The sequence below is a fragment of the Oncorhynchus tshawytscha genome, linkage group LG08 (assembly GCF_018296145.1).
Source record: "Oncorhynchus tshawytscha isolate Ot180627B linkage group LG08, Otsh_v2.0, whole genome shotgun sequence".
Lineage (NCBI taxonomy): Eukaryota > Metazoa > Chordata > Actinopteri > Salmoniformes > Salmonidae > Oncorhynchus > Oncorhynchus tshawytscha.
The window spans coordinates 72,414,476-72,439,679 of NC_056436.1; the positions used below are offsets into that span (position 1 = coordinate 72,414,476).

General features: G+C 45.5%; 2 protein-coding genes across 4 annotated transcripts in view; both read left to right on the top strand.

The window, feature by feature from the left end:
- The first annotated feature begins 8,543 nt into the window (after positions 1-8,543).
- On the top strand, positions 8,544-11,718 carry fgl1 (fibrinogen-like 1). The gene is made up of 7 exons (XM_024430651.2): positions 8,544-8,770; positions 9,481-9,655; positions 9,772-9,931; positions 10,035-10,132; positions 10,245-10,333; positions 11,006-11,193; positions 11,399-11,718. The coding sequence occupies exons 1-7, from the start codon at positions 8,711-8,713 to the stop codon at positions 11,556-11,558; spliced, it is 930 nt and encodes a 309-aa protein (XP_024286419.1). The 5' UTR covers positions 8,544-8,710; the 3' UTR covers positions 11,559-11,718.
- Positions 11,719-13,342: 1,624 nt separating this feature from the next.
- mtus1a (microtubule associated tumor suppressor 1a) overlaps positions 13,343-25,204 on the top strand; it is a 58,542-nt gene continuing 46,680 nt past the window's right edge. Inside the window, exon 1 of one of the 3 annotated variants that reach the window (XM_024428857.2) lies at positions 13,343-13,627. The gene's annotated coding sequence lies outside the window, so the exon portion shown is untranslated. Of the gene's footprint in view, positions 13,628-17,039; positions 17,284-25,204 lie in introns of those variants that run through there. The other 2 variants (XM_024428858.2, XM_024428859.2) reach the window with 2 other exon arrangements.

Sequence of the window (25,204 nt, forward strand, 5' to 3'; positions counted from 1 at the left end):
AGTGTATTCAAAGCTCATCACTAAGCAAAGGACCCTGGGACTAAACACCTCCCTCTCCAACTGGATCCTGGACTTCCTGATGGGCCACCCCAGGTGGTAATAGTAGGCAACAACACATCTGCCACGCTGATCCTCAACACAGGGGCCCCTCAGGGGTGCGTGCTGAGTCCCATCCTGTACTCCTTGTTCACCCATGACTGCGTGGCCAAGCACAACTACAACACCATCATTAAGTTTGCAGATGACACAATTGTGGTAGACCTGATCACCGACAACGATGAGAGAGTCTATAGGGAGGAAGTCAGAGACCTGGCAGTGTGGTGCCAGGACAACATCCTCTCACTCGACGTGATCAAGACAAAGGACATGATCGTGGACTACAGGAAAAGGAACGTCTCTTTCATATCGTCCGAGATTCCTAAAGATTGGAAGGCTGTCGCAGTCATCCCCCTCTTCAAAGGGGGTGACACTCTAGACCCAAACTGTTAGAGACCTATATCCATCCTTCCCTGCCTTTCTAAAGTCTTCGAAAGCCAAGTTAACAAAACAGATCACTGACCATTTCGAATCCCACCGTACCTTCTCTGCTGTGCAATCCGGTTTCAGAGCTGGTCACGGGTGTACCTCAGCCACGCTCAAGGTACTAAACAATATCATAACCGCCATCGATAAAAGACAGTACTTTGCAGCCATCTTCATTGACCTGGCCAAGGCTTTCGACTCTGTCAATCACTGTATTCTTATCGGCAGACTCAACAGCCTTGGTTTCTCAAATGACTGCTTTGCCTGGTTCAACAACTACTTCTCAGACAGAGTTCAGTGTGTCAAATCGGAGGGCCTGTTGTCCAGACCTATGGAAGTCTCTATGGGGGCACCACAGGGTTCAATTCTTGGGCCGACTCTTTTCTCTGTATATATCAACGATGCCGCTCTTGCTGCGGGTGATTCTGTATACAATCTGGCCCTTCTTTGGACACTGTGTTAACAAACCTCCAAACGAGCTTCAATACATACAACACTCCTTCCGTGGCCTCCAACTGCTCTTAAATGCTAGTAAAACTAAATGCATGCTTTTCAACAGATCGCTGCCCTCACCCGCCCGCCCGACTAGCATCACTACTCTGGACGGTTCTGACTTAGAATATGTGGACAACTACCTAGGTGTCTGGTTAGACTGTAACCTCTCCTTCCAGATTCAAATTAAGCATCTCCAATCCAAAATTAAATCTAGAATAGGCTTCCTATTTCGCAACATAGCCTCCTTCACTCATGCTGCCAAAATACCCTCGTAAAACTGACTATCCTACCGATCCTCGACTTCGGCAATGTCATTTAGAAAATAGCCTCCAACACGCTACTCAGCAAACTGGATGCAGTCTATCACAGTGCCATCCGTTTTGTCACCAACGCCCCATATACCACCCACCACTGCGACCTGTATGCTCTCGTCGGCTGGCCCTCGCTACATATTCAGCGCCAGACCCACTGGCTCCAGGTCATCTGTAAGTCTTTGCTAGGTAAAGCTCCGCCTTATCTCAGCTCACTGGTCACCATAACGACACCCACCCGTAGCACGCGCTAAAAAAGTACATAATTTTCTTGAGGAATGTAGTGAAGTAAAAGTAAAACTTGTCAAAAATATTAATAGTAAAGTACAAAAAACAACTTAAGTAGTACTTAAGTACTTTACACTGCGGAACGCCAATTGTTGGTCCAAAAGGCTTCTTAACACCTTCTACCCCCAAGCCATAAGACTTCTGAATAGCTAACCAAATGGCTATCCAGACTATTTGCATGGATCCCCCCTTTTTTAAGCTGCTGCTACTCGCTGTTTATAATCTATGCATAGTCACTTTACTCCTACCTGTACATATTACCTCAATTACTTCAACTAACCTGTGACCCTTTTAATCTACAAATGGTGTCAGTAGAGGAGGTGTTAAACCTGTTGAAGTCATTACCCGATGGTAAATCTACAGGTTATGATCTTATGGACTAATGTTTTAAGACGCTATGTGTCTTCTTCAGATGCCCGTGACAGAACTACCCACCACAAAAGGACCAAGCAGCGTGGCCAGGAGTATGAGACAACCTGGGAGGAGGTAGAGAGGTGGTCGGTCGACCCAGGGAGAGTGCCAGAGCCCGCCTGGGATTCAATTGAGCAGTGCGAGGAGGGATACCGGAGAAAGGAATTGGCGACACGTACACGGCTAGCGAGGAAGCCCGAGAGGCAGCCCCAAAAATATTTTGGAAAACATCATTCTTTGGGGATGCTTTTCTGCACTCTATTGAGGGGAGGATGGATGGGGCCATGTATCGCGAGATCTTGGCCAACAACCTCCTTCCCTCAGTAAGAGCATTGAAGATGGGTCGTGGCTGGGTCTTCCAACATGACAACGACCTGAAACACACAGCCAGGGCAACTAAGGAGTGGCTCCGTAAGAAGCATCTCAAGGTCCTGGAGTGGCCTAGCCAGTCTCCAGACCTGAATCCAATAGAACATTTTTGGTGGGAGCTGAAAATCTGTATTGCCCAGCGACAGCCCCGAAACCTGAAGGATCTGGAGAAGGTCTGTATAGAGGAGTGGGCCAAAATCCCTGCTGCAGTGTGTGCAAACCTGGTCAAGAACTACAGGAAACGTATGATCTCTGTAATTGCAAACAAAGGTTTTTGTACCAAATATTAAGTTCTGCTTTTCTGATGTATCAAATACTTGTCATGCAATAAAATGCAAATTAATTACATATAAAATCATACAATTTGATTTTCTGGATTTAATTTTTTTAGATTCCGTCTCTCATAGTTGAAGTGTACCTATGATATAAATTACAGATCTCTAAATGGTTTGTAAGTAGGAAACACTGCCGATTTTGCAGGTTATCAAATACTTGTTCTACCCACTGTATATCAATGGTTCATTTTCTTCCCCTTATGCTTTAAACTGTGGAATACCGCTGGGCAGTTTCCTTGGGCCACTTCTTAATTTAATATCTACCAACGACCTTCCTTATGCCTTATCTGTAACTCAAGCTACTATATTTGCAGATGATACTACAATTTATACAGCAAGACAATCGGTTCAACAGGTACATCAATCTTTACAAGGAGATTTGGAGAATATCAGGGAGTGGGTTTGCCAGAACAAACTTGTTTTAAACACCAAGAAAACGAAAGTTATGTTGGTATATTCCACTAGGAAAAGGCCAACATAGCATGGGATACAATTAAGTATGGGAGGAGTGCAATTTCAGGAAGTGGCAGAAACCAAACTACTAGGAGTGCAGCTAGACAACTGCTTATCATGGTCATCTCAAATAACTCATCTATGTAAAACAAATATTAAAACGGCATGCATGATCAGAAGGATATCTAAATATTTACCAGGAAAGATTCTTAAGCAAATAACAAACATGAATTGAGAATCAGGTGAACTACTGTTCTGTGGTCTGGGGACATGCATTAGCAAGTGAAATTAGGGGGATGCAGATTGCACAGAACAAAGCAACAAGGATTGTTTTAAGGTGGAGATATGGTTCTTCTGTTGTAATCATGCGCAATGCACTTTGTTGGTCATCAATCAACAAGATAATTGAAAAAAACATGCTTATTTTATTTAATAATATACACCATTTTAAACAGCCAAACTCTATTCACAACCACAACAGTATTCAGTTGGTAAGAGACAGACATTCAGTAAATACTAGGAATAGATTGTGTTATCCAGACAGAAAAGAGAAATAGGCAAAAGAACATTTCGATTTAGAGCAATAAAGAAATTGAATAATTTAACTGAGCAAACCAGAAATCTCTCAATATATAAATTTAATCCATATTTTAAAAGCATTTCAATATAACACACGTATGTAGCCTTGCTATTGATATTTTATCGTTGCTCTTTTATTTTTTACTTTAGTTTATTTCGTAAATATTTTCCTTAACTCTTATTTTTCTTAAAACTGCATTGTAAGTAAGCATTTCACTGTAAGGTCTACACCTGTTGTATCCGGCGCATGTGACAAATACAATTTGATATAATTTGATTTGACAGTGCACTACTTTTGACCAGAGTCCTACAGTATGAGTCAAAAGTAGTGCACTTTATAGAGAATAGGGTGCAATTTGGGATGCAGACAGGATGTGATGTTTTCTTAGCTGCAGAACATCACTGAGCTGTTTGTGGAAGAAGTGGATGAATTCTCTGCTGTCAGAGCCAGAACCTTGTGTCTGGACGCCAGGAGATAAGAAGATAACTTCTCATCCACACGCTCCTGACAACACAACACACAGTGAGAAATGAACAAGTTCTTCATTTCAGTTCTAAAGAAATCTTTTTCAGCTAAGAAATGGCATAAAATGCAATAAGTATACACATTCAGGGCTTTGAAATCCCAAATATCCTACACCAATCATTGTGTTTAACCTTCAAAATGGGAAGGATCTCAGCCATGATAGCATTTATCTGCCTGTCAAGTTGTTGAGTGTCAACTTGTGTACACTGGATTTCATTTAAGGAAGAGTTAGTACCATCACAGGCACCTAAAAAACAGCAGGGTGTCCAGTCAATCATAGCAACAGATCAAAGTTAAACAGACACTTAGACATATAGCATAGACTATTAATTAAGGAGACAGCAGTGTTCAAATCCATGAACGGTTTTTACCCAGATCCTCATTGGCAAATGGCTTAAGGTGGGAGGCGATAGACAGGATGCATTCACCTCCTTCTGAAACATTTATTTTCTGTCTCTTTCCTGAATAATCCTCTTACAAATCAAATAAACAGTGACATGAATATTATTCTTGTTATGGTAATTTTGGTCTGTTCATAAAACTAACAAAGGATGTAATGTGTTACATTTGACAGGTGATTGCAGGTCAGAGAAACGCATACAGACAGCAATGATGTCTTAAGAACATGGTCTCTCTGGATGTCAGTTCTGTGGTGGGGGAAGCCTGGAGAACAGGGCTGGCAGGCACAGGCTGGTCTTCAGTCACATCTCTTTTGGAAGGATGCCGAGCCACTGTCCTGCAAGTAATAAAACATTGTCTTGATTAAGATTTTAAAAAACAATCACATATGGATCTTGTATTACCGTACTGACAGTAGCCTATTGTATAACACCTGTAGATGGTAAATGGCACAATTAAATTGTTCCAGTACTTTCAGGGCGAATAGTGCTCTCTGCCGTAGGTAGTCTGTGTTGAGCAGCTGCAGCTGGGCCTAGTCTCATTCTGAGATATCACATTAGCCATCTCAGAGTAGATGGCCTCACGCAACACCTCAAACAATGAACCACCTGTGACCCCTGCATCTGTGAACACACAAATCAACACACATTCCTTTAGGTCAATGTCTGTATCCCAAAAGGCACCCTATTCCCTATGTACCAGATTCATTGCTCTATAATCCCCTTCACTGACCAGTGGTTCTGCTGTGTCCTCTACTCTGCTTCCTCTTGTTTTTAGATGAGGACAGGCTGTGTTTAAACATGAGGCTGACGGGGGTGGTGGCCTTGCTGGATTTGAGGGTTGTCATTGGGCTGGCGGTGGTGTCCGCGGGGTTGGATAGACTGCTGGTGAGAATTCCAGAAGATTTCTCTCCAAACCGACTGCTCCTGCTATTTCTATGGAGAGGAAATAACCTGGAGGTTTTCTGGCTCTTTGCTTTACCACCTAGCTTGTCTGGACTTTCAACATGGACATCAGCCAAGCTGACGGCGCTTGGCAGTGTGCTTCTGTCCTCCTTCTCCTCATTCTCAGGAACCCTAGTATTGAGAATCAAAGTTGTTCTATTCTGGAACATTGTCTCCATTCACAACATGTATTTAGTGTGCCAATCCAATCAGAAAACATTCTTCCAACTGAACAGGCACAGGCTTCCACTTCCTCAAATTGAGTATGCTTTTCAATAACAAATCGTTATGTAATTTACCATGAAACAAACAGAGGAGGAGCCAGCTCCAAAAACTGTGATTGCAGTAGGTTTGCCATTGTTCTGGCCCATTCATAGAGGGGCTATCATGTGGCTGTGGAAAGACTGTATAATGAGTTGCCAGCACAGGGGACTTCGGCTCAGCCCACTGCTGCCATCTGGTGCTGGACTGGGGAACCGGTAATTCCCCCACAGATGGGTGAGGTGCAGGACATGGGTAAAATCCTGAAAAGATACAAACAGTTACTGATCAATGATGTCTTATAATTAACTATTTATACTTTGCAACACTTTGTTCTTGTTAAGTCATACAAAATCCCCAGCTTGCATTGAAACCTGTAGAGTTAAATATAGACCTTGCCTGAAGGAGGATATGAGAAGGTGCTGATGTCACTCATGTTCAAGGTATTTATGGGGGGAGGCAAGGGAGGTTGAGACTGTTGTTCGTGTAGGAGATCATTCAAAAGCTGCCTCATTCTGTCAAATGAAATAATGTTTTCTTGAAGTGGACAGGCATGCATTTTCACCACTGACCAGTGAACAAGCCCTTGCATTTGGTCACAATACAGTAATGTCATTGCTGTTTATGGTCAAGGCTTTACTGTATCCCACCTTTGGATGTTGTTCTGTTGTCTGGCCAGCTGGGTGCAGCAGTGGTTGAGTTGGTTGATAATAAGGTAGACCTGTGTGTGTCCAGGGCTGATGCCATAAGGGCTCAGGTAGAGTACAGACTGGAACACACAGGACATACAGTGGGGCAAAAAAAGTATTTAGTCAGCCACCAATTGTGCAAGTTCTCCCACTTAAAAAGATGAGAGAGGCCTGTAATTTTCATCATAGGTACACTTCAACTATGACAGGCAAAATTAGAAAGAAAATCCAGAAAATCACATTGTAGGATTTTTAATGAATTTATTTGCAAATTATGGTGGAAAATAAGTATTTTGGAAGGATGCCCACTGTTCCTAGGCCGTCATTGAAAATAAGAATTTGTTCTTAACTGACTTGCCTAGTAAAATAAAAAATAAAATGAACGCACAAAAAAACAGCCAGCACAGGCACAAAGGGCAATGGAATCATCTATGGACTACTTACAGGAGAAAGAGCAACAAGCAAACACAGAGGCATGCACACAGACAACAGATCATCATCCAGGTATCACACCTGCCCTGCGCAGACACGCTTCATCATCAGAGCAGCAGTCAAACGACGACATGCTGCTGGACACACAACTGAGAAAAACTGTTTTCCACACAACGGCAAGACATTAGCTCAAATACATCACTCCTAAAAGATAATGGTCCCCCAAATAATAACGCAGGCTGTCCTCCTAAGTTATCCCCTGAGTCTAACCTGTCATCCATCCACTGGTGCTCTGAAGCTGCTCCTCCATCCAGTGCCTTTTGTAGGAGTCATTCAATCGGTGTCTCCCCTGACACTCTGCCATTAAAGATTCAGGCCCTGTCCTCTTCTGGCTCAGCTTCCCTCCCAGGATCTGTTGTTGCTGCACCTCACAGTTAGTCCACAGCTGAAAATAAACAGGCACCAGATCTGTTTGGTATTAGCTCTTAAGTTTTTGGATGCACTGTGTGTGTACTGTGCTGTACCTGTGTCTTGAGTGAACTGGCTGAAGCAGCGTGCTCTGTGTGGTTCATCATGGCTTCACTGGGACTAAAGGCTGTAAGGGCTGCGCAGGTCGAATGTGCTGCAGGGAAATCTGTGACTTCCTGGTAACTCGTCACACTGGACACAGATACCTGGAAAAGTAATGCCACCCGGAATTCATCATCTAACCATGAGGGATGCTCCCTCTATCTCGCTCTCTCACACACGCGCACGCACGCACACACACGCCTCTGGTAGGGAACATGTCCGTGTGAGCTCTTCTAGCTTGGCATTTAAGTCGATCAGGTGCTGTTGCTCATCATTTAACCTCTTCAACTCTCTCTTCTGCTGCCACAGCATCTCTTCCAATAACTTCTCCCTGGCACTGCAACACAGACACAAGCATTAATTTACCTTCAGTTTGAAACTGTTTGGATCCAGCAAAATGTAGACTTTAGAAAGGCACATACTGTACCTTAATCGCTCTTTCTCAGAAGCATCTTTCTGAGTAGAACACCTTGATTTGTGATCCATTACCTTTTGTTAAAGCTAACTAACAAAGCTAGCTAATAACATTACCAACTGTCACATACATTGAGGAAGTTGAAACCATTATTATGGATACAGAGCCAGTTTAGAATGTTTAAAATCTTTTCACAATGTCATAATATTCGGATCTTTCCCCATTTAGTACAAGCTGACCTGAATGTCAGTCCGCATTTCTAACTTGCTTCACACATATTTCTTCCATTATTCTGTAATGTCTGTAGCAAATCAGGTATTCCCTTCAAAAGCCACCCCCCTAAACACAAAAGGCGGTAGGTTACTTTATTAATATTATTATCAAAAGATATAAACAAAGACTGAAATTGATTATCAGTACATACTGTGCCTGTTTGTTTGTAAAAGAAAATAAACAATGTGCCAAAGGGGGTTATCTGGTTCTCATAATGTTAGTTCTTCACTCTGACTCACCCCTGTGTATTGTGATGCTAGACAGAAGATTTAAGAGGACAAGCTCAACTGCTACTGAGAATCCTCACATTCTTGTGAGGCGGCTATGAAGAGACAGCTGTGGAAAGTCTGTTGAAGTCCTTTTCCACTAAAAGACAAAGCAACTGGACCTAAATATCCCCGTTTCAACTGTGATTATTTCAGCATCTCTGCAGGTAAAATGAGAACCTTCAGGTTGTTTTTCATCGGGCTCATCTTCATCATGGACATGTCCCTTTCGGTAAGTACTCATTAGAAGGAACTATGTCTATGGACTACTCTTTCTCATGTTTGGTTGATTTTGCTATTGGCCAACTGTAGCCTATTGCAAGGGAACCAAGTTAGTTATGCTACTTATACTACTTACTGCTATACTGTGTGTGTGTGTGTGTATAAACATGTCTGTGTGCATGTGTACATACATACCACACGTACATACACTGAGTGTACAAAACATTAGGAACACCTTCCTAATACTGAATTGCACCCCCTTTTGCCCTCAGAACAGTCTCAATTCGTCATGGACTCTACAAGGTGTCGAAAGTGTTCCACAGGGATGCTGGCCCATGTTGACTTCAATGCTTCCCACAGATGTGTAAAGTTGGCTAGATGTCTTTTGGGTGGTGGACATTCTTGATACACATGGGAAACTGTGTATTTGACTCAAACCTGTGCACCTGGCACCTACTACCATACCCTGTTCAAAGGCACTTAAATATTTTGTCTTGACCATTCACCCTCTGAATGGCACACATACACAATCCATGTCTCACTTCTGTCAAGGCTTAAAAATCCTTCTTTAACCTGCCTCCTCCCCTTCAGCTACACTTATTGAAGTGGATTTAACAAGTGACAACAATAAGGGATGATAGCTTTCACCTGATCAGTCTATGACATGGAAAGAGCAGGTGTTCCTAATGTTTTGTCCACTCAGTGTATATGTGTGTGTAGTCTTCAGATGAATGCCAGCAGGAGACAGTGCGGCTGCGGGCCCAGCTGAAGACTCTGGAGGTGCAGGTGATGAAGCAGCAGCAACAGCTCATCCAGACTCTCAGCAGCCAGAAGACTGAGCAGCTGGCTTTATACCAGGACACCTTCCATGACCTGGGAGATCATCAGTATAGAGGTCAATAATCGTTTTTTAAAATCCTTTTATTTCTAGTATGATTGCAGAATTCATAGTTTAAAACCATAACATTTGTGAAGTAAACATCCATAATCTCATCAGTAATCTGTATTCAGACTGTGCCCAGATTTTCAACGCTGGGAACAAGGGCAGTGGGTTCTACACGATCAGACCCATGACGAGCCCGAGCCTGGTCAGGGTCTACTGTGACATGACTGAGGGGGGCGGATGGACAGTCATCCAGAGACGCTCAGATGGCAGCCAGTCTTTCAATAGGTAAAACACAAATACGACTCAGATGTTATCTAAAAATAAGATTACAGTAACATTCTTCTGTGTGAATGAGTAATGTGTTGTCTTCATATTAATCTGTATGCAGGCCCTGGAGTGATTATCAGCGGGGGTTTGGTGATCTGCAGTCAGCCAGTGGGGAGTTCTGGTTGGGGAATGACAACTTATATTACCTAACTTCACAAGGTAAATGTGATATTTTACAATGTCTGCAAAGTCAAGACAAACAGTGAGAGAGTGACAGAGAGATGAGAAATGAGAGTTTTGACTAAAGGCTACCATCACTGCTTGTCTTTAGGTGACTACAACCTGAGGATCAACTTAGCTGACTTTGAGGGAGTACAACGCTATGCAGTGTACAAAAACTTCAAAGTTGCAGATGAGAAGGTGTTGTATTCTCTGGTTTCATTTTTACACCTCTGCTCAACAAGTGTCCATATGGAATGATGACGACGTTGTCTTCGGGTGATGCTTCTATCTATCTGTGTCAGTGGATCATGGGGAAGATCTCAATTGCACACTCCTTGTGTCCTTTCTCCTCTCTCTTGTCTCTTTCTCAAAACCTATTGGATGAGAAAGCCAGAGGTCCTGCCCCTCTGACCTTCTCCTCCAATGGGTTTTGAGGAGATGCGGAGAGAGAGGACGTGAGGAGGATGCAATTGAGATCTTCCCCATGATCAAGATCAGGGGTATTAAACTCTTGCCTTAAGAGGTCCAGTGCCTGCTGCTTTTCTGTTCTACCTGATAATTAATTGCACACACCCAGGAACAATGAAAAAATGCAGTGGAACTGGCTTCATGGTCCAGAGTTGAGTTTGAGGGGCAACTCATCAGTTGTTTCCTTTAGGAAAAAGGAAAGGAAATAACAGATCAAAAGGTTAAACAAACCAGGAGGAAGACATTCTACCAATATGTCAATTGTATGAAAAACCCAAAATTCTATGATGCAACTCATTCCTCTCTCAGAGTTTTGCTTTCCATACACATATTACAGTTGAGGAGTTCGTTTTTTGGGGGTTTGCATTGTGCTCACTATATTACCATCATGTTTATCCCCAGGAGTTTTACCAGCTGCAGTTTGGTGAGTTCTCTGGTGACTCTGGTGACTCTCTATCAGGCAGTTACCACCCAGAGGTCCAGTGGTGGGCCAGTCACCAGGGAATGAAGTTCAGCACCTACGACAAAGACAACGACCGCTACGAACGCAACTGTGCCCAGGAGGACAAGGGAGGCTGGTGGTTCAACAGGTTCTTCATCCTCATTCTCTCTGTCAATGGTCTAGGCAACTAAAAGGGCTACTTTGGGAGATGTCACAAGTTCTCTCTTTGGACAAGTTCTCTCTCTCGAATCTAGTCATTGAAAGAATACATTATCTGACATCATGACAAATACAATACACTTCATGATTCTTTATTTATCCTAATTCTTGCTGTTCTGTTTCATTTCCACTAGATGTCACTCTGCCAACCTGAATGGCTACTACCACCACGGTGCCTACAGTGCTGTGACAGACAATGGAGTAGTCTGGTACACCTGGCATGGCTGGTGGTACTCCCTCAAGTCTGTAGTCATGAAAATAAGGCCAACTGCTTTTGAGCCCAATACTGTCTGATCCTGTGGATACAATCCAATGAATGTAGGCTAAAACAGTGTATTATTTAGTCACATAAACTACAGTGTTTGAATTAATTACAGCTCACAATTATGTGCTCTTATCATTCTCAATAACTGCCTTGCTTGCAAATCTGATTAAAGGATTCCTTAAAATGTTTTATTTGTTGTTTTTCTGTCTCACTGTCAAATGTCCCTAAAAAATTAAAACCTGCAGGGAAAGAAGAATGGGCTGTCAACAGTGAAAGCCAGACAGACTATTTCAAACATTTTCTAAAAAGAGGAGAGTGTTTAGGCTTGGTGAGTGTTGTGTGTGCAATAATTAGGACTAGACCTACCGTCTTAAAACGAATACAAACTGAAGGCTATCTCACCTCAGGCCCTGACATCCAGGGCTACTCTTAGTAGGCAGTTAGCATACATTGTCAAATGTTGCAGATAGAAATGCCATGAAATGAAGAATAGAGCCAACTTTATTCCTTAATAGATATAGAACCTGTAATATGGTCTGTGCCTTGTTAGCCTATTCGACATTTTATTGTGACATGTTTGTTCTACAGCTTATTTCTATCTGAACATTTCAAAATGTTGCGTCCTGCTGAACGCACCCAATGAGAGCGCGAACTCAAAGAGTGGCTCGTGCAGCAAGCTACGCGCCTATTCGGTCCATCTGGGAAAACCATTCGATTTGCCCATATCAACTCAAACATGTTTCATCTTGTATGATTTTTCTACATACACGTAGCAATTAACACAAGCTAACATTTTCGTTAATTTAGTTTGCAGTAGGCTCGTCTTTTAAAGATTTATGAAAAAATATGATAGCCTAGGAACCTCTAGAAAAAGCAACGCTTCAAATACAATTTTCAACCTGAATTGGCAGTTATCTGGCTAAAGTAGCTGACTAAACTCCACTCCTCCATGAAGTGGATGACCAAACTCCACTCCCTCACCATGGACTCGCGAGTTCTAAGCGGTCTAAGGCACTGCTTCTCAGTGCTGGAGGCGTCACTACAGACCCTGGTTCGATTTCAAGCTGTATCACAACCGGCCATGGTTGGGAGTCCTATAGGGCGATGGCAGCATCGTCCAGGCTTGGCTTTCATTGTAAATAAGAATTTGTTCTTAACTGACTTGCCTAGTTAAATAAATAAAACACAGTCAGCAATTATCAGACTATGTAGACTATTTCAAAGAGTTTTCTTTTTGATTTGGCCTAATTTCCATTTTTATTAGTTCTGACAACGCTTATACACTCCATCCATCAAGGTCCGAGTGTTCTACAGATTGGAACGTGAAGGAGCCTTTTTTTACGTTTCAAAATGGTCTCCTGGCCTCCTATTGGTCATATTTTTGCAAATCATTTTCCAATGGTGGAGTTTATTTTGCGTGGCTGGGTGCCTCAGGTGGGTGGAGATTACACGTAAAGGTATACTTCGGGATTTTGGCAATGAAGCCCTTTATCTACTTTCCCAGAGTCGGATGTCTCTGCATCCAGTACAAAGGAAATAAAAGGTAGTTTCGCGAGTCAATGCTAACTAGCATTAGCACAATGATAACGTCTATGGTGTCTACTAGCTAGCAGTTACCATAGACTGAAGTCATTGCGCTAGTTAGCAACTTCCTTAAAACTGCATGCAGAGACAGAAATTGTGTCCAAGAGTTAATCTGACACTGCCAAAATCTTGACGTATCCCTTTAAGGACCAATAGAATGATCTAAAATGACTGAACTCCGCCCACCCGGGGCACCGGGCCATACTAAACACCCAACCAATCAATCAGTTATTTTTTTATTCCCATTGTGATCGGTCACTAAAGCCAGGAGGCCATTTTGAAATATATATATCTCCTTGACTTTCTTCTGTAAACTAAGAACTTTATGAACTTCCACTTGCAAGTAAGAGTTGCCAAATGTCCTCTTCACTTCAGTTTGCTACTCAAACGAGGTAGTGGCAGTGTTCCCTTTGCTAGCAGAGTAAATCGATTTACCCAATTGAAAGTATACCGGAAGGATGACCTCTGCAGTGCAGCACTAATCGGTTTGACTAGATGGAATACAGCTACCGGCGTAAGTGACTTTTTCGTAGCAGGTTAGGTGAGTTTATGCAGCAGGTTAGGAGTATTATGTTAAGGTTGGCTAAAATTTTCTCCAAACCTGCTACGAAAAGCCTAATAAGGAGCTATATGACCTCATGAGAGGAATGAATGACTAGAAATACACCCAGGGTCTATTTGGGCTGTTTTCTCTGTAATGCTCTCATTCCACTTGGCTTGGCTGTTTGGTGTTGCTCATAAGCTGCTCTTGACAAACCTGATCTGATGTTCAGTTCATTAGTTCACTATTAAAAATTGGAGGAAATGTTTGGAAATGGAACTTCAGTATGCTCATACCCTCATCTATATGGGAAAACTCACTTTAACATGTATCGCTGTCTCAACTATTGTTGCATTCTATAATCAAATGTGAAATGCCAACCAAACTAGTATGTATTGCATCTTAGTCTGTGTGTAAGTTCTCTTTGAGTATTGCCTCTTTGCGCTGACCAGTGCAAGCAAACAGCTTATCAGAGAAGGTTTCTTGATTTACATTGCCATATGCAATACCTCAAAGGCTTTTGTGCACAGTAAGCCACCTTATTTATGTAACTGGACACAATGGTGTGTCTTTGTCCTCTGTTATCCATAGACCATGACAAGGACCCTGGTTGGCCGTCGCTTTGCCATGGCATGTAGAATGGAATCCCAAAGGTTGACCTGGTTCCCTGTTGTCCCCTCCCCTGCCTGTGGCCCAGCTTGAGCAATGGGCTTTGGGGCGCCGTCCCAAATTGCACCCTATTTCCATATATGTAGCGAATATGGTGCCATTTTGAACACAACCAGGGTGTCTACTCATAGCCTTGTCTCTGTGTGATGCTGGCCTGGCAGCCCCAGTCACACATGGAGGGCCAGGGCAGAGTAGCAGAGTGTGCTGGGTGCCTGGGGGATTAGGGTGCAGAGCAGGCTGGGTGCCTGGGGGATTAGGATGCAGAGTAGGCTGGGTGCCTGGGGGATTAGGATGCAGAGCAGGCTGGGTGCCTGGGGGATTAGGATGCAGAGCAGGCTGGGTGCCTGGGGGATTAGGATGCAGAGCAGGCTGGGTGCCTGGGGGATTAGGATGCAGAGCAGGCTGGGTGCCTGGGGGATTAGGATGCAGAGCAGGCTGGGTGCCTGGGGCCTGTGGATTAGGATGCAGAGGCTGGCCTGGGGGATTAGGATGCAGAGGCAGGCTGGGTGCCTGGGGCATTAGGGGGCAGAGTAGCAGAGTGTGCTGGGTGCCTGGGGGATTAGGGTGCAGAGCAGGCTGGGTGCCTGGGGGATTAGGATGCAGAGTAGGCTGGGTGCCTGGGGGATTAGGATGCAGAGCAGGCTGGGTGCCTGGGGGATTAGGATGCAGAGTAGGCTGGGTGCCTGGGGGATTAGGATGCAGAGCAGGCTGGGTGCCTGGGGGATTAGGATGCAGAGGAGGCTGGGTGCCTGGGGGATTAGGATGCAGAGGAGGCTGGGTGCCTGGGGCCTGGGGGATTAGGATGCAGAGCAGGCTGGGTGCCTGGGGGATTAGGATTCAGAGCAGGCTGGGTGCCTGGGGGATTAGGATTCAGAGCAGGCTGGGTGCCTGGGGGATTAGGATGCAGAGCAGGCTGGGTGCCTGGGAGATTAGGATGCAGAGCAGGCTGGGGGATTAGGATGCAGGGCAGGCTGGGTGCCTGGGGCATTAGGATGCAAAGCAGGCGGGGTACCTGTAATTTCCCTTCAAATCCATGAAGGAAGAGAACAAGTGCACACTTCGGGAGAAAGGAGATATGATTGGGATGCCACCGCTGTGATGGCATTGTTTGACATCTGCTCCAGTTCATAGTGTGTAGAACAGGTGTAAACCTTCACTGACTAGATTTACTTGATTAACTCCAGTAAGGTGCCACTTGTCTCATATCCACCTGCTATGGTCAGAATTCATCATCATTGGCATTTAAACAGTTTTTCTGTTATCACATCCCTGATTTACAGGAAATCTACCCTATGCCACAGTCTTGTAGCATCCGACACTGCATGCACGGGGCACAATGAAGCACATTCACTGGTTAGCCTAGCTAGTTGTTATGTTTCACGAAGACAAAGCTTGTGTGTTCCATCTTCACATCTATCTGCTCACAAGGCTTGGTCACACTGAGAGCTGAAGATAATGGGGCATTAATTTTGAAATCATTATTTTAGAAGTTTTCTTCCCAGGGCAATTTTCCAGGAAGTATCAGATGTATATCAGATGTTTTTAGAGGTCCTATGACTGAGTCGGTGGGATAGTGTTTCATACCCTGCTATTTCAGATTGTAACAATGATCTGCAAAATTACATTTCATCCAGGCTCTCCTAAGTGTGCGGCTGACTGTGCTCAGCTCATCCAGACCTAATCACTGTTCATGTTGGAGGAGTCTGGGAGGGAGCTGGACTAGGGCTGTGTTGGAACCCAGCCTCACAGGGCTCACAGCTACAAACTTAGAAGCTCAGGTACACACTCCTCTCTCAACGTCTCCAGGCTGATGTTGGGAACTAATTACAGGAAAAGTTGTTCCATAATAGAACTTTACAACAAAAACACTAAACTGTCCCCTGGGACATTATTGTATGTAACTTCAGGTAAGCATATTTTGTAATCCCTTTTGGAAATGGTTTGGGACGGAAGCTCTTCCAGTGCTGGTGGCTCGGGTTGCGTGTCGTTGCTTACAGAGGTTATGGTTCCTCAGGCCACGTTAGGACCTTTATGGATTAAGCAGAAATGGCGCTGGTCAGTAGGGTTGTAATGGAAGCCATAGTCAACTGTAGGGCTCTTAACCCAGCAGATCATGCACTCTGACATGACATCGCCAGTGTTTACTAGGCCTAGGGGTATGATGAAGGTCCAGGGGAACAGTCCACTATCACTCTAGGCCTGGACTGACATCCCTGCATATTTGTGCTGTTTTGCTCAAACTAACATATGTTAATCCAATGTAAGGTAATAGTTTATTGTGAGTATGTGTACGTAGGAATGGTCTGGCTTTGTCTGGAACCTAGGCCCCTCTCATCCCACTCCCACACCCCCTTTAATTTCTCCCCCATTTGCCAAAAAGCTGTCTGATACATTCCCCCATGAAATAGACACTTTGGCTGCTTAGCAACAGTGAATGCTGATTCGGACTGCCGGGCCTTGGCCACCCCCCCAGTAATTTGCCCGACATCTCTCTCTCTTGTCCCCCCCTGTAAACTTAGTAGTGGCGCACCACATGAGCTGGACCTTGAGTTGCCTTCTGCCGCATGCACAGGCACGTTGTACTGTCTCTGTACTGTCCAGGGGCCTGACTGACAGAGGCTGCTACTGCTGCACTGTTGGACTAAGTCACATTCCTACAGGGAGGAGGGGGGATAAAACTAGACTTTTCTGCTTGCAGCTCAGAGAAGAAGTCCCTCTCTTTCGCTGTGTTACTGATGCACGGCTGAGTTTGAGTGCTGTGGGGGGGTGTGTACTGTTTGTGTAAAGGGAGCTGTCATCCCAGCAGTGTTAATGCTAGTGCTAGCCACAGGAGGTGTACACAAGGCTACTGGTTGGTTTTAGTGCTGTGGGAAACACTAATGGGATTGTCTCAGAGAGGGACCTGGGTAAGCTGAGAGATCTGTGGCTTGATACGGATACACAACAACACTAACTGACTGGTAAGGCTGCTTTTTCTCATCAATGATTTTGTTAATGAATGCGTCTCAGAGGAGTGTACTGTATTTGTCAGTAGATTGCATATCAATGGATGATCATGATGTGCTCCATCTTGTATAGTATTACATTATTTCAGTTCCTCTAAGTTTTGTTTTCCTTTATTAGTGGACAGCTACAAATGCAAGTTTTAGTTTTTGTCATTAAGTGTTTCTGTCGTGCATAGTGTTTCTTTCCTAAATGTGGCTTTGTGCCATATTTCTCCCAGGTCTGGTGGTTGGATTATTCCATAAACATAGTGGAGCCATGGTTAATATCAGGTTGGTCTGCTGTTGTACTTTACATAAAACACTAGCACTAAGACCAAGCCAAAGTTTCCCACTCTTTAAATCCCTGGAGTGAATGATTACCGGAATAAAAGCAATCTCCCAAATGAGAACGCTTGCCAAGGTCCAATGTACAGATTTTTATATCTCTCCTGCATTAGAGTCTTGCTGTACGTCTTTAAGTGGCTGGTGTTGGCTTGAGAAGTCTGGAAATGACTAAGCACTCTATTCTGCCTGTTCCCTAGGAAACCTTTCATTCCGTCACAGAGAGGTGTGTTGTTGCTCAGCCTTAATAGCAAACATTGCATTCAGTTCTGGACTATTGAACCCTATCAATGAAAATGCCTTGATTAATAAAATAATTTCCTGTGACAAAATTTGAGAAATGACAGTTAAATCTACAATATATTGTGCATGACAGAGCAAGCCACAGGTGCAGATAACTGTCAGTAACTAAAGTGGGTGGTGATAAATGAATCAGATATATCAAACAGGGTTTGTTATATTGACACAATATGAGCTGAACATACAACCTAAGCATTTCAGAGGAATGACTGTGACTTTACAATGACACTGTTGTAATGGTATTCCTTCCCTGTTCAGATCTGTCAATCAGGAGACAAGACTCTTTCTTTAGTGAGGAAAATTACAATACTTAGCAATTGGAATTTGACATCAAGGTTTTTTTCCCCACTTTGCAATTCCTGCAATTGTGTGCCAGTAACTTTTGAAGCACAACGTATGATTACATTTAATTATGGTTTGTATCTTGGCGAAATCAAAATATTTAGCCGGTATCACTGATAATGAATATCTTGGTGGTTATAGGGTTTTTTGTGAGAAGGTCCTAAACCCCACACAAGCCACTATGCCAACATTACCAATATGTCCCGAATGGCACCCTATTCCCTGTATAGTGCACTACTTTTGACCAGAGTCCTATGGGCCATTGTAAAAAGTAGTGCACTATAAAGGGAATAGGCTGCCATTTGGGATGTAGACAGTCTTCCTTGGTAGAAAGGTGGCTGTGTGATTACAATGATCAGCATGTTAGTCATGGCTTCTTCATGACCGAAACCACTGATGTAATTGTAGTCAAGCCTTATGATTTAGTTATAGAAAGGAAGCATCCCAGCCTCCAGATATAACTCTGGAGCTATCTGACATCTACTCCAGGTGTCTATTATCCCCCTGCCCTTCTAATCCAGGTGTCTATTATCCCCCCAGCCCTTCTAATCCAGGTGTCTATTATCCCCCAGCCCCTCTACTCCAGGTGTCTATTATCCCCCAGCCCCTCTACTCCAGGTGTCTATTATCCCCCAGCCCTTCTAATCCAGGTGTCTATTATCCCCCAGCCCTTCTACTCCAGGTGTCTATTATCCCCCAGCCCTTCTACTCCAGGTGTATATTATCCCCCTCTACGCCAGGTGTCTATTATCCCCCAGCCCCTCTACTCCAGGTGTCTATTATCCCCCAGCCCCTCTACTCCAGGTGTCTATTATCCCCCAGCCCCTCTACTCCAGGTGTCTATTATCCCCCGCCCCTCTACGCCGGGTGTCTATTATCCCCCCGCCCCTCTACGCCGGGTGTCTATTATCCCCCGCCCCTCTACGCCGGGTGTCTATTATCCCCCCGCCCCTCTACGCCGGGTGTCTATCCCCCCCTCCTCTCTACTCCAGGTGTCTATTATCCCCCGCCTCTCTACTCCAGGTGTCTATTATCCCCCTGCCCCTCTACTCCAGGTGTCTATTATCCCCCTGCCCCTCTACTCCAGGTGTCTATTATCCCCCCGCCCCTCTACTCCAGGTGTCTATTATCCCCCAGCCCCTCTACTCCAGGTGTCTATTATCCCCCAGCCCCTCTACTCCAGGTGTCTATTATCCCCCAGCCCCTCTACTCCAGGTGTCTATTATCCCCCAGCCCCTCTACTCAAAGGTGTCTATCCCCCAGCCCCTCTACTCCAGGTGTCTATTATCCCCCGCCCCTCTACGCCAGGTGTCTATTATCCCCCCCGCCCCTCTACGCCAGGTGTCTATTATCCCCCGCCCCTCTACGCCAGGTGTCTATTATCCCCCTGCCCCTCTACTCCAGGTGTCTATTATCCCCCCCGCCCCTCTACTCCAGGTGTCCATTATCCCCCGCCCCTCTACTCCAGGTGTCTATTATCCCCCCCGCCCCTCTACTCCAGGTGTCTATTACCCTCCTCTACCCCAGGTGTCTGTTCTATAACCCTCACTCCTCTACTCCAGGTGTCTATTATTCCCCCCCCTCTACGCCGGGTGTCTATTATCCCACCTGCCCCTCTACTCCAGGTGTCTATTATCCCACCTGCCCCTCTACTCCAGGTGTCTATTATCCCCCGCCCCTCTACTCCAGGTGTCTATTATCCCACCTGCCCCTCTACTCCAGGTGTCTATTATCCCACCTGCCCCTCTACTCCAGGTGTCTATTATCCCCCGCCCCTCTACTCCAGGTGTCTATTATCCCACCTGCCCCTCTACTCCAGGTGTCTATTATCCCCCCCGCCCCTCTACTCCAGGTGTCTATTACCCTCCTCTACCCCAGGTGTCAGTTCTATAACCCTCACTCCTCTACTCCGGGTGTCTATTATTCCCCCCCTTCTACTCCGGGTGTCTTCTATCCACCCAGCCCTCTACTCCAGGTGTCTATTCTAGAACCCTCACTCCTCTACTCTATTATTGTCTATTATCCCCCCATCTGTTCCGGGTGTCTATTACCCCCTCTACTCCGGGTGTCTATTACCCCCTCTACTCCGGGTGTCTATTACCCCCTCTACTCCAGGTGTCTATTACACCCCTCTACTCCAGGTGTCTATTACCCCCTCTACTCCAGGTGTCTATTACCCCCCTCTACTCCAGGTGTCTATTACCCCTCTCTACTCCAGGTGTCTATTACCCCCTTTACTCCAGGTGTCTATTATCCCCCGCCCCTCTACTCCAGGTGTCTATTATCCCCCGCCCCTCTACTCCAGGTGTCTATTATCCCCCGCCCCTCTACTCCAGGTGTCTATTATCCCCCTCTACTCCGGGTGTCTATTATTCCCCCTTCTACTCCGGGTGTCTTCTATCCACCCAGCCCCTCTACTCCAGGTGTCTATTCTAGAACCCTCACTCCTCTACTCTATTATTGTCAATTATCCCCCATCTGTTCCGGGTGTCTATTACCCCCCTCTACTCCGGGTGTCTATTACCCCCCTCTACTCCGGTGTCTATTACCCCCTCTACTCCGGGTGTCTATTACCCCCTCTACTCCAGGTGTCTATTACCCCCTCTACTCCAGGTGTCTATTACCCCTCTCTACTCCAGGTGTCTATTACCCCCTTTACTCCAGGTGTCTATTATCCCCCGCCCCTCTACTCCAGGTGTCTATTATCCCCCGCCCCTCTACTCCAGGTGTCTATTATCCCCCGCCCCTCTACTCCAGGTGTCTATTATCCCCCTCTACTCCGGGTGTCTATTATTCCCCCCTCTACTCCGGGTGTCTTCTATCCACCCAGCCCCTCTACTCCAGGTGTCTATTCTAGAACCCTCACTCCTCTACTCTATTATTGTCTATTATCCCCCATCTGTTCCGGGTGTCTATTACCCCCTCTACTCCGGGTGTCTATTACCCCCTCTACTCCAGGTGTCTATTACCCCCTCTACTCCGGGTGTCTATTACCCCCTCTACTCCAGGTGTCTATTACACCCCTCTACTCCAGGTGTCTATTACACCCCTCTACTCCAGGTGTCTATTACCCCCTCTACTCCAGGTGTCTATTACCCCCTCTACTCCAGGTGTCTATTACCCCTCTCTACTCCAGGTGTCTATTATCCCCCGCCCCTCTACTCCAGGTGTCTATTATCCCCCGCCCCTCTACTCCAGGTGTCTATTATCCCCCTCTCTACTCCAGGTGTCTATTACCCCCTCTACTCCAGGTGTCTATTACCCCCTCTACTCCAGGTGTCTATTACCCCCTCTACTCCAGGTGTCTATTACCCCCTCTACTCCAGGTGTCTATTACCCCCTCTACTCCAGGTGTCTATTACCCCCTCTACTCCAGGTGTCTATTACCCCCTCTACTCCAGGTGTCTATTACCCCCTCTACTCCAGGTGTCTATTACCCCCTCTACTCCAGGTGTCTATTATCCCCCTCTACTCCAGGTGTCTATTATCCCCCTCTACTCCAGGTGTCTATTACCCTCCTCTACTCCAGGTGTCTATTACCCCCCTCTACTCCAGGTGTCTATTACCCCCTCTACTCCAGGTGTCTATTACCCCCTCTACTCCAGGTGTCTATTACCCCCTCTACTCCAGGTGTCTATTACCCCCTCTACTCCAGGTGTCTATTATCCCCCTCTACTCCAGGTGTCTATTATCCCCCTCTACTCCAGGTGTCTATTATCCCCCTCTACTCCAGGTGTCTATTATCCCCCTCTACTCCAGGTGTCTATTATCCCCCTCTACTCCAGGTGTCTATTATCCCCCCTCTACTCCAGGTGTCTATTATCCCCCTCTACTCCAGGTGTCTATTACCCCCTCTACTCCAGGTGTCTATTACCCCCTCTACTCCAGGTGTCTATTACCCCCTCTACTCCAGGTGTCTATTACCCCCTCTACTCCAGGTGTCTATTACCCCCTCTACTCCAGGTGTCTATTACCCCCTCTACTCCAGGTGTCTATTACCCCCTCTACTCCAGGTGTCTATTACCCCCTCTACTCCAGGTGTCTATTACCCCCTCTACTCCAGGTGTCTATTACCCCCTCTACTCCAGGTGTCTATTACCCCCTCTACTCCAGGTGTCTATTACCCCCTCTACTCCAGGTGTCTATTACCCCCTCTACTCCAGGTGTCTATTACCCCCTCTACTCCAGGTGTCTATTACCCCCTCTACTCCAGGTGTCTATTACCCCCTCTACTCCAGGTGTCTATTACCCCCTCTACTCCAGGTGTCTATTACCCCCTCTACTCCAGGTGTCTATTACCCCCTCTACTCCAGGTGTCTATTACCCCCTCTACTCCAGGTGTCTATTACCCCCTCCTCCAGGTGTCTATTACCCCCTCTACTCCAGGTGTCTATTACCCCCTCTACTCCAGGTGTCTATTACCCCCTCTACTCCAGGTGTCTATTACCCCCTCTACTCCAGGTGTCTATTACCCCCTCTACCCAGGTGTCTATTACCCCCTCTACTCCAGGTGTCTATTACCCCCTCTACTCCAGGTGTCTATTATCACCCCCTCTACTCCAGGTGTCTATTAACCCCCTCTACTCCAGGTGTCTATTATCACCCCCTCTACTCCAGGTGTCTATTATCCCCCTCTACTCCAGGTGTCTATTATCCCCCTCTACTCCAGGTGTCTATTATCCCCCTCTACTCCAGGTGTCTATTATCCCCCTCTACTCCAGGTGTCTATTCTATAATCCTCACTCCTCTACTCCAGGTGTCTATTATCCCCCCTCTACTCCAGGTGTCTATTAGACACTCGGGACAGATGGGGGGGATATTTATCCCCCCATCGACTCCGGGTGTCTATCTCCCCCCGCAATCTACTCTGAGGGCCTTTGACAACCGAGGAACACCAGATGCTGTACATTTACTGTTGCCACAGAGAATTATAATTAATTATACCAGAACTTTATTCTCCCCTTTTCTGGATGTTCCTCCTGGGAAAGTAGCTTGGCCTTGTTTTCCCTTCCTCCTCCCTCCATCCCTTCCCTCTCTTATTGAACATGACAGGAGTGCCACAGCACAACTTTTCTTCCAACAATCCAGATTTATGTTGAAATCCCCTATCCCCAAGGATATCACTATGATTGTGGATGTGTCCCAAATGGTACCCTATTCCCTTAATAGTGCACTACTTTTGACCAGGGCACGTACAGTAGGATTCTGGTCAAAAGCAGTCCATTATGTAGGGAATAGGCTGCCATTTGGGACACACCCTTTGATTGTAAATGGAGCAGACTGTGAACTACTGCACAAAGCAGCCCTTTTTACTACTTGTAAATGTCAAGTCTTGCTTTTATTTATTTACCTTGGGTCAGGAACTTTACAGTGTTGGTGAATTGATATGTTCCTGGGCGGCAGTACAACTACGAAGGGGCTAGGACTGGAGGCTTACCAGTCCAGTGAGCTAAAACAAACACAACAGGCCTGTTAAGATTGATGTTTAGTGGTTATGGTGTCAAACCCATCTGAGCTGGTTTCCCCAGCATCAACCCCAGCATGGGTCCACATTAGGGTTGTGACTGCGCATGCATCATTCCCCATTGGCCACGCGGCTCTCACGCCTCAGGCATCGGGGGGGTTGTTATAACCCTAATGTGGATCTATGCTGGGGTCTATCAGTTATTTTGGTCAAATGGTATTGTTATAATTGTGTCAAATCGGAGGGCATGTTGTCCGGTCCTCTGGCAGTCTCTGGGGGTGCCACAGGGTTCAGTTCTCGGGCCGACTCTTTTCTCTGTATATATCAATGATGTTGCTCTTGCTGCGGACGATTCCCTGATTCACCTCAGACGACACCATTCTGTATACTTCTGGCCCTTCCTTGGACACTGCTATTTAACCTCCAAATGAGCTTCAAGGCCATACAACACTCCTTCCGTGGCCTCCAACTGCTCTTAAACGCTAGTAAAACCAGATGCATGCTTTTCAACCGTTCGCTGCCTGCACCCGCACGCCCGACTAGCATCACCACCCTGGATGGTTCCGACTTAGATTATGTGGACATCTATAAGTACCTAGGTGTCTGGCTAGACTGTGAACTCTCCTTCTAGACTCATATCAAACATCTCCAATCTAAAATCAAATCTAGAGTCGGCTTTCTATTCCGCAACAAAGCCTCCTTCACTCACGCCGCCAAACTTACCCTAGTAAAACTGACTATCCTTCCAGTTCTCTGCTGCCTGTGACTGGAACGAATTGCAAAAATCGCTAAAGTTGGAGACTTATCTCCCTCACCAACTTTAAACATCTGCTATCTGAGCAGCTAACCGATCGCTGCAGCTGTACATAGTCTCTTGGTAAATAGCCCACCCAATTTACCTACCTCATCCCCATACTGTTTTTATTTATTTACTTTTCTGCTCTTTTGCACACCAGTATCTCTACCTGCACATGACCATCTGATCATTTCTCACTCCAGTGTTAATCTGCTAAATTGTAATTATTCGCCTACCTTTTTTTTCCCCCACTGTGTTATTGACTTGTTTATTGTTTATTCCATGTGTAACTCTGTTGTCTGTTCACACTGCTATGCTTTATCTTGGCCAGGTCGCAGTTGTAAATGAGAACTTGTTCTCAACTAGCCCACCTGGTTAAATAAAGGTGAAATAAAATAAAAAATAAAATACTATGTTAATAAAATGGCGTGTCACTGCCATGATGTCCAGTGTCGGCGTTACCATCGACACTTCAGACAGTTGATGTCCGTCCAGCGTCGGCGTTACCATCGACACTTCAGACAGTTGATGTCCAGCGTCGGCGTTACCGGCGACACTTCAGACAGTTGGGCTATACGCTTACATTTTATGACCGTTTCTTAAGTCCAATTCAGTCGAGTATCAGAGTATCCGTATTACTTCTAATGCAGTAC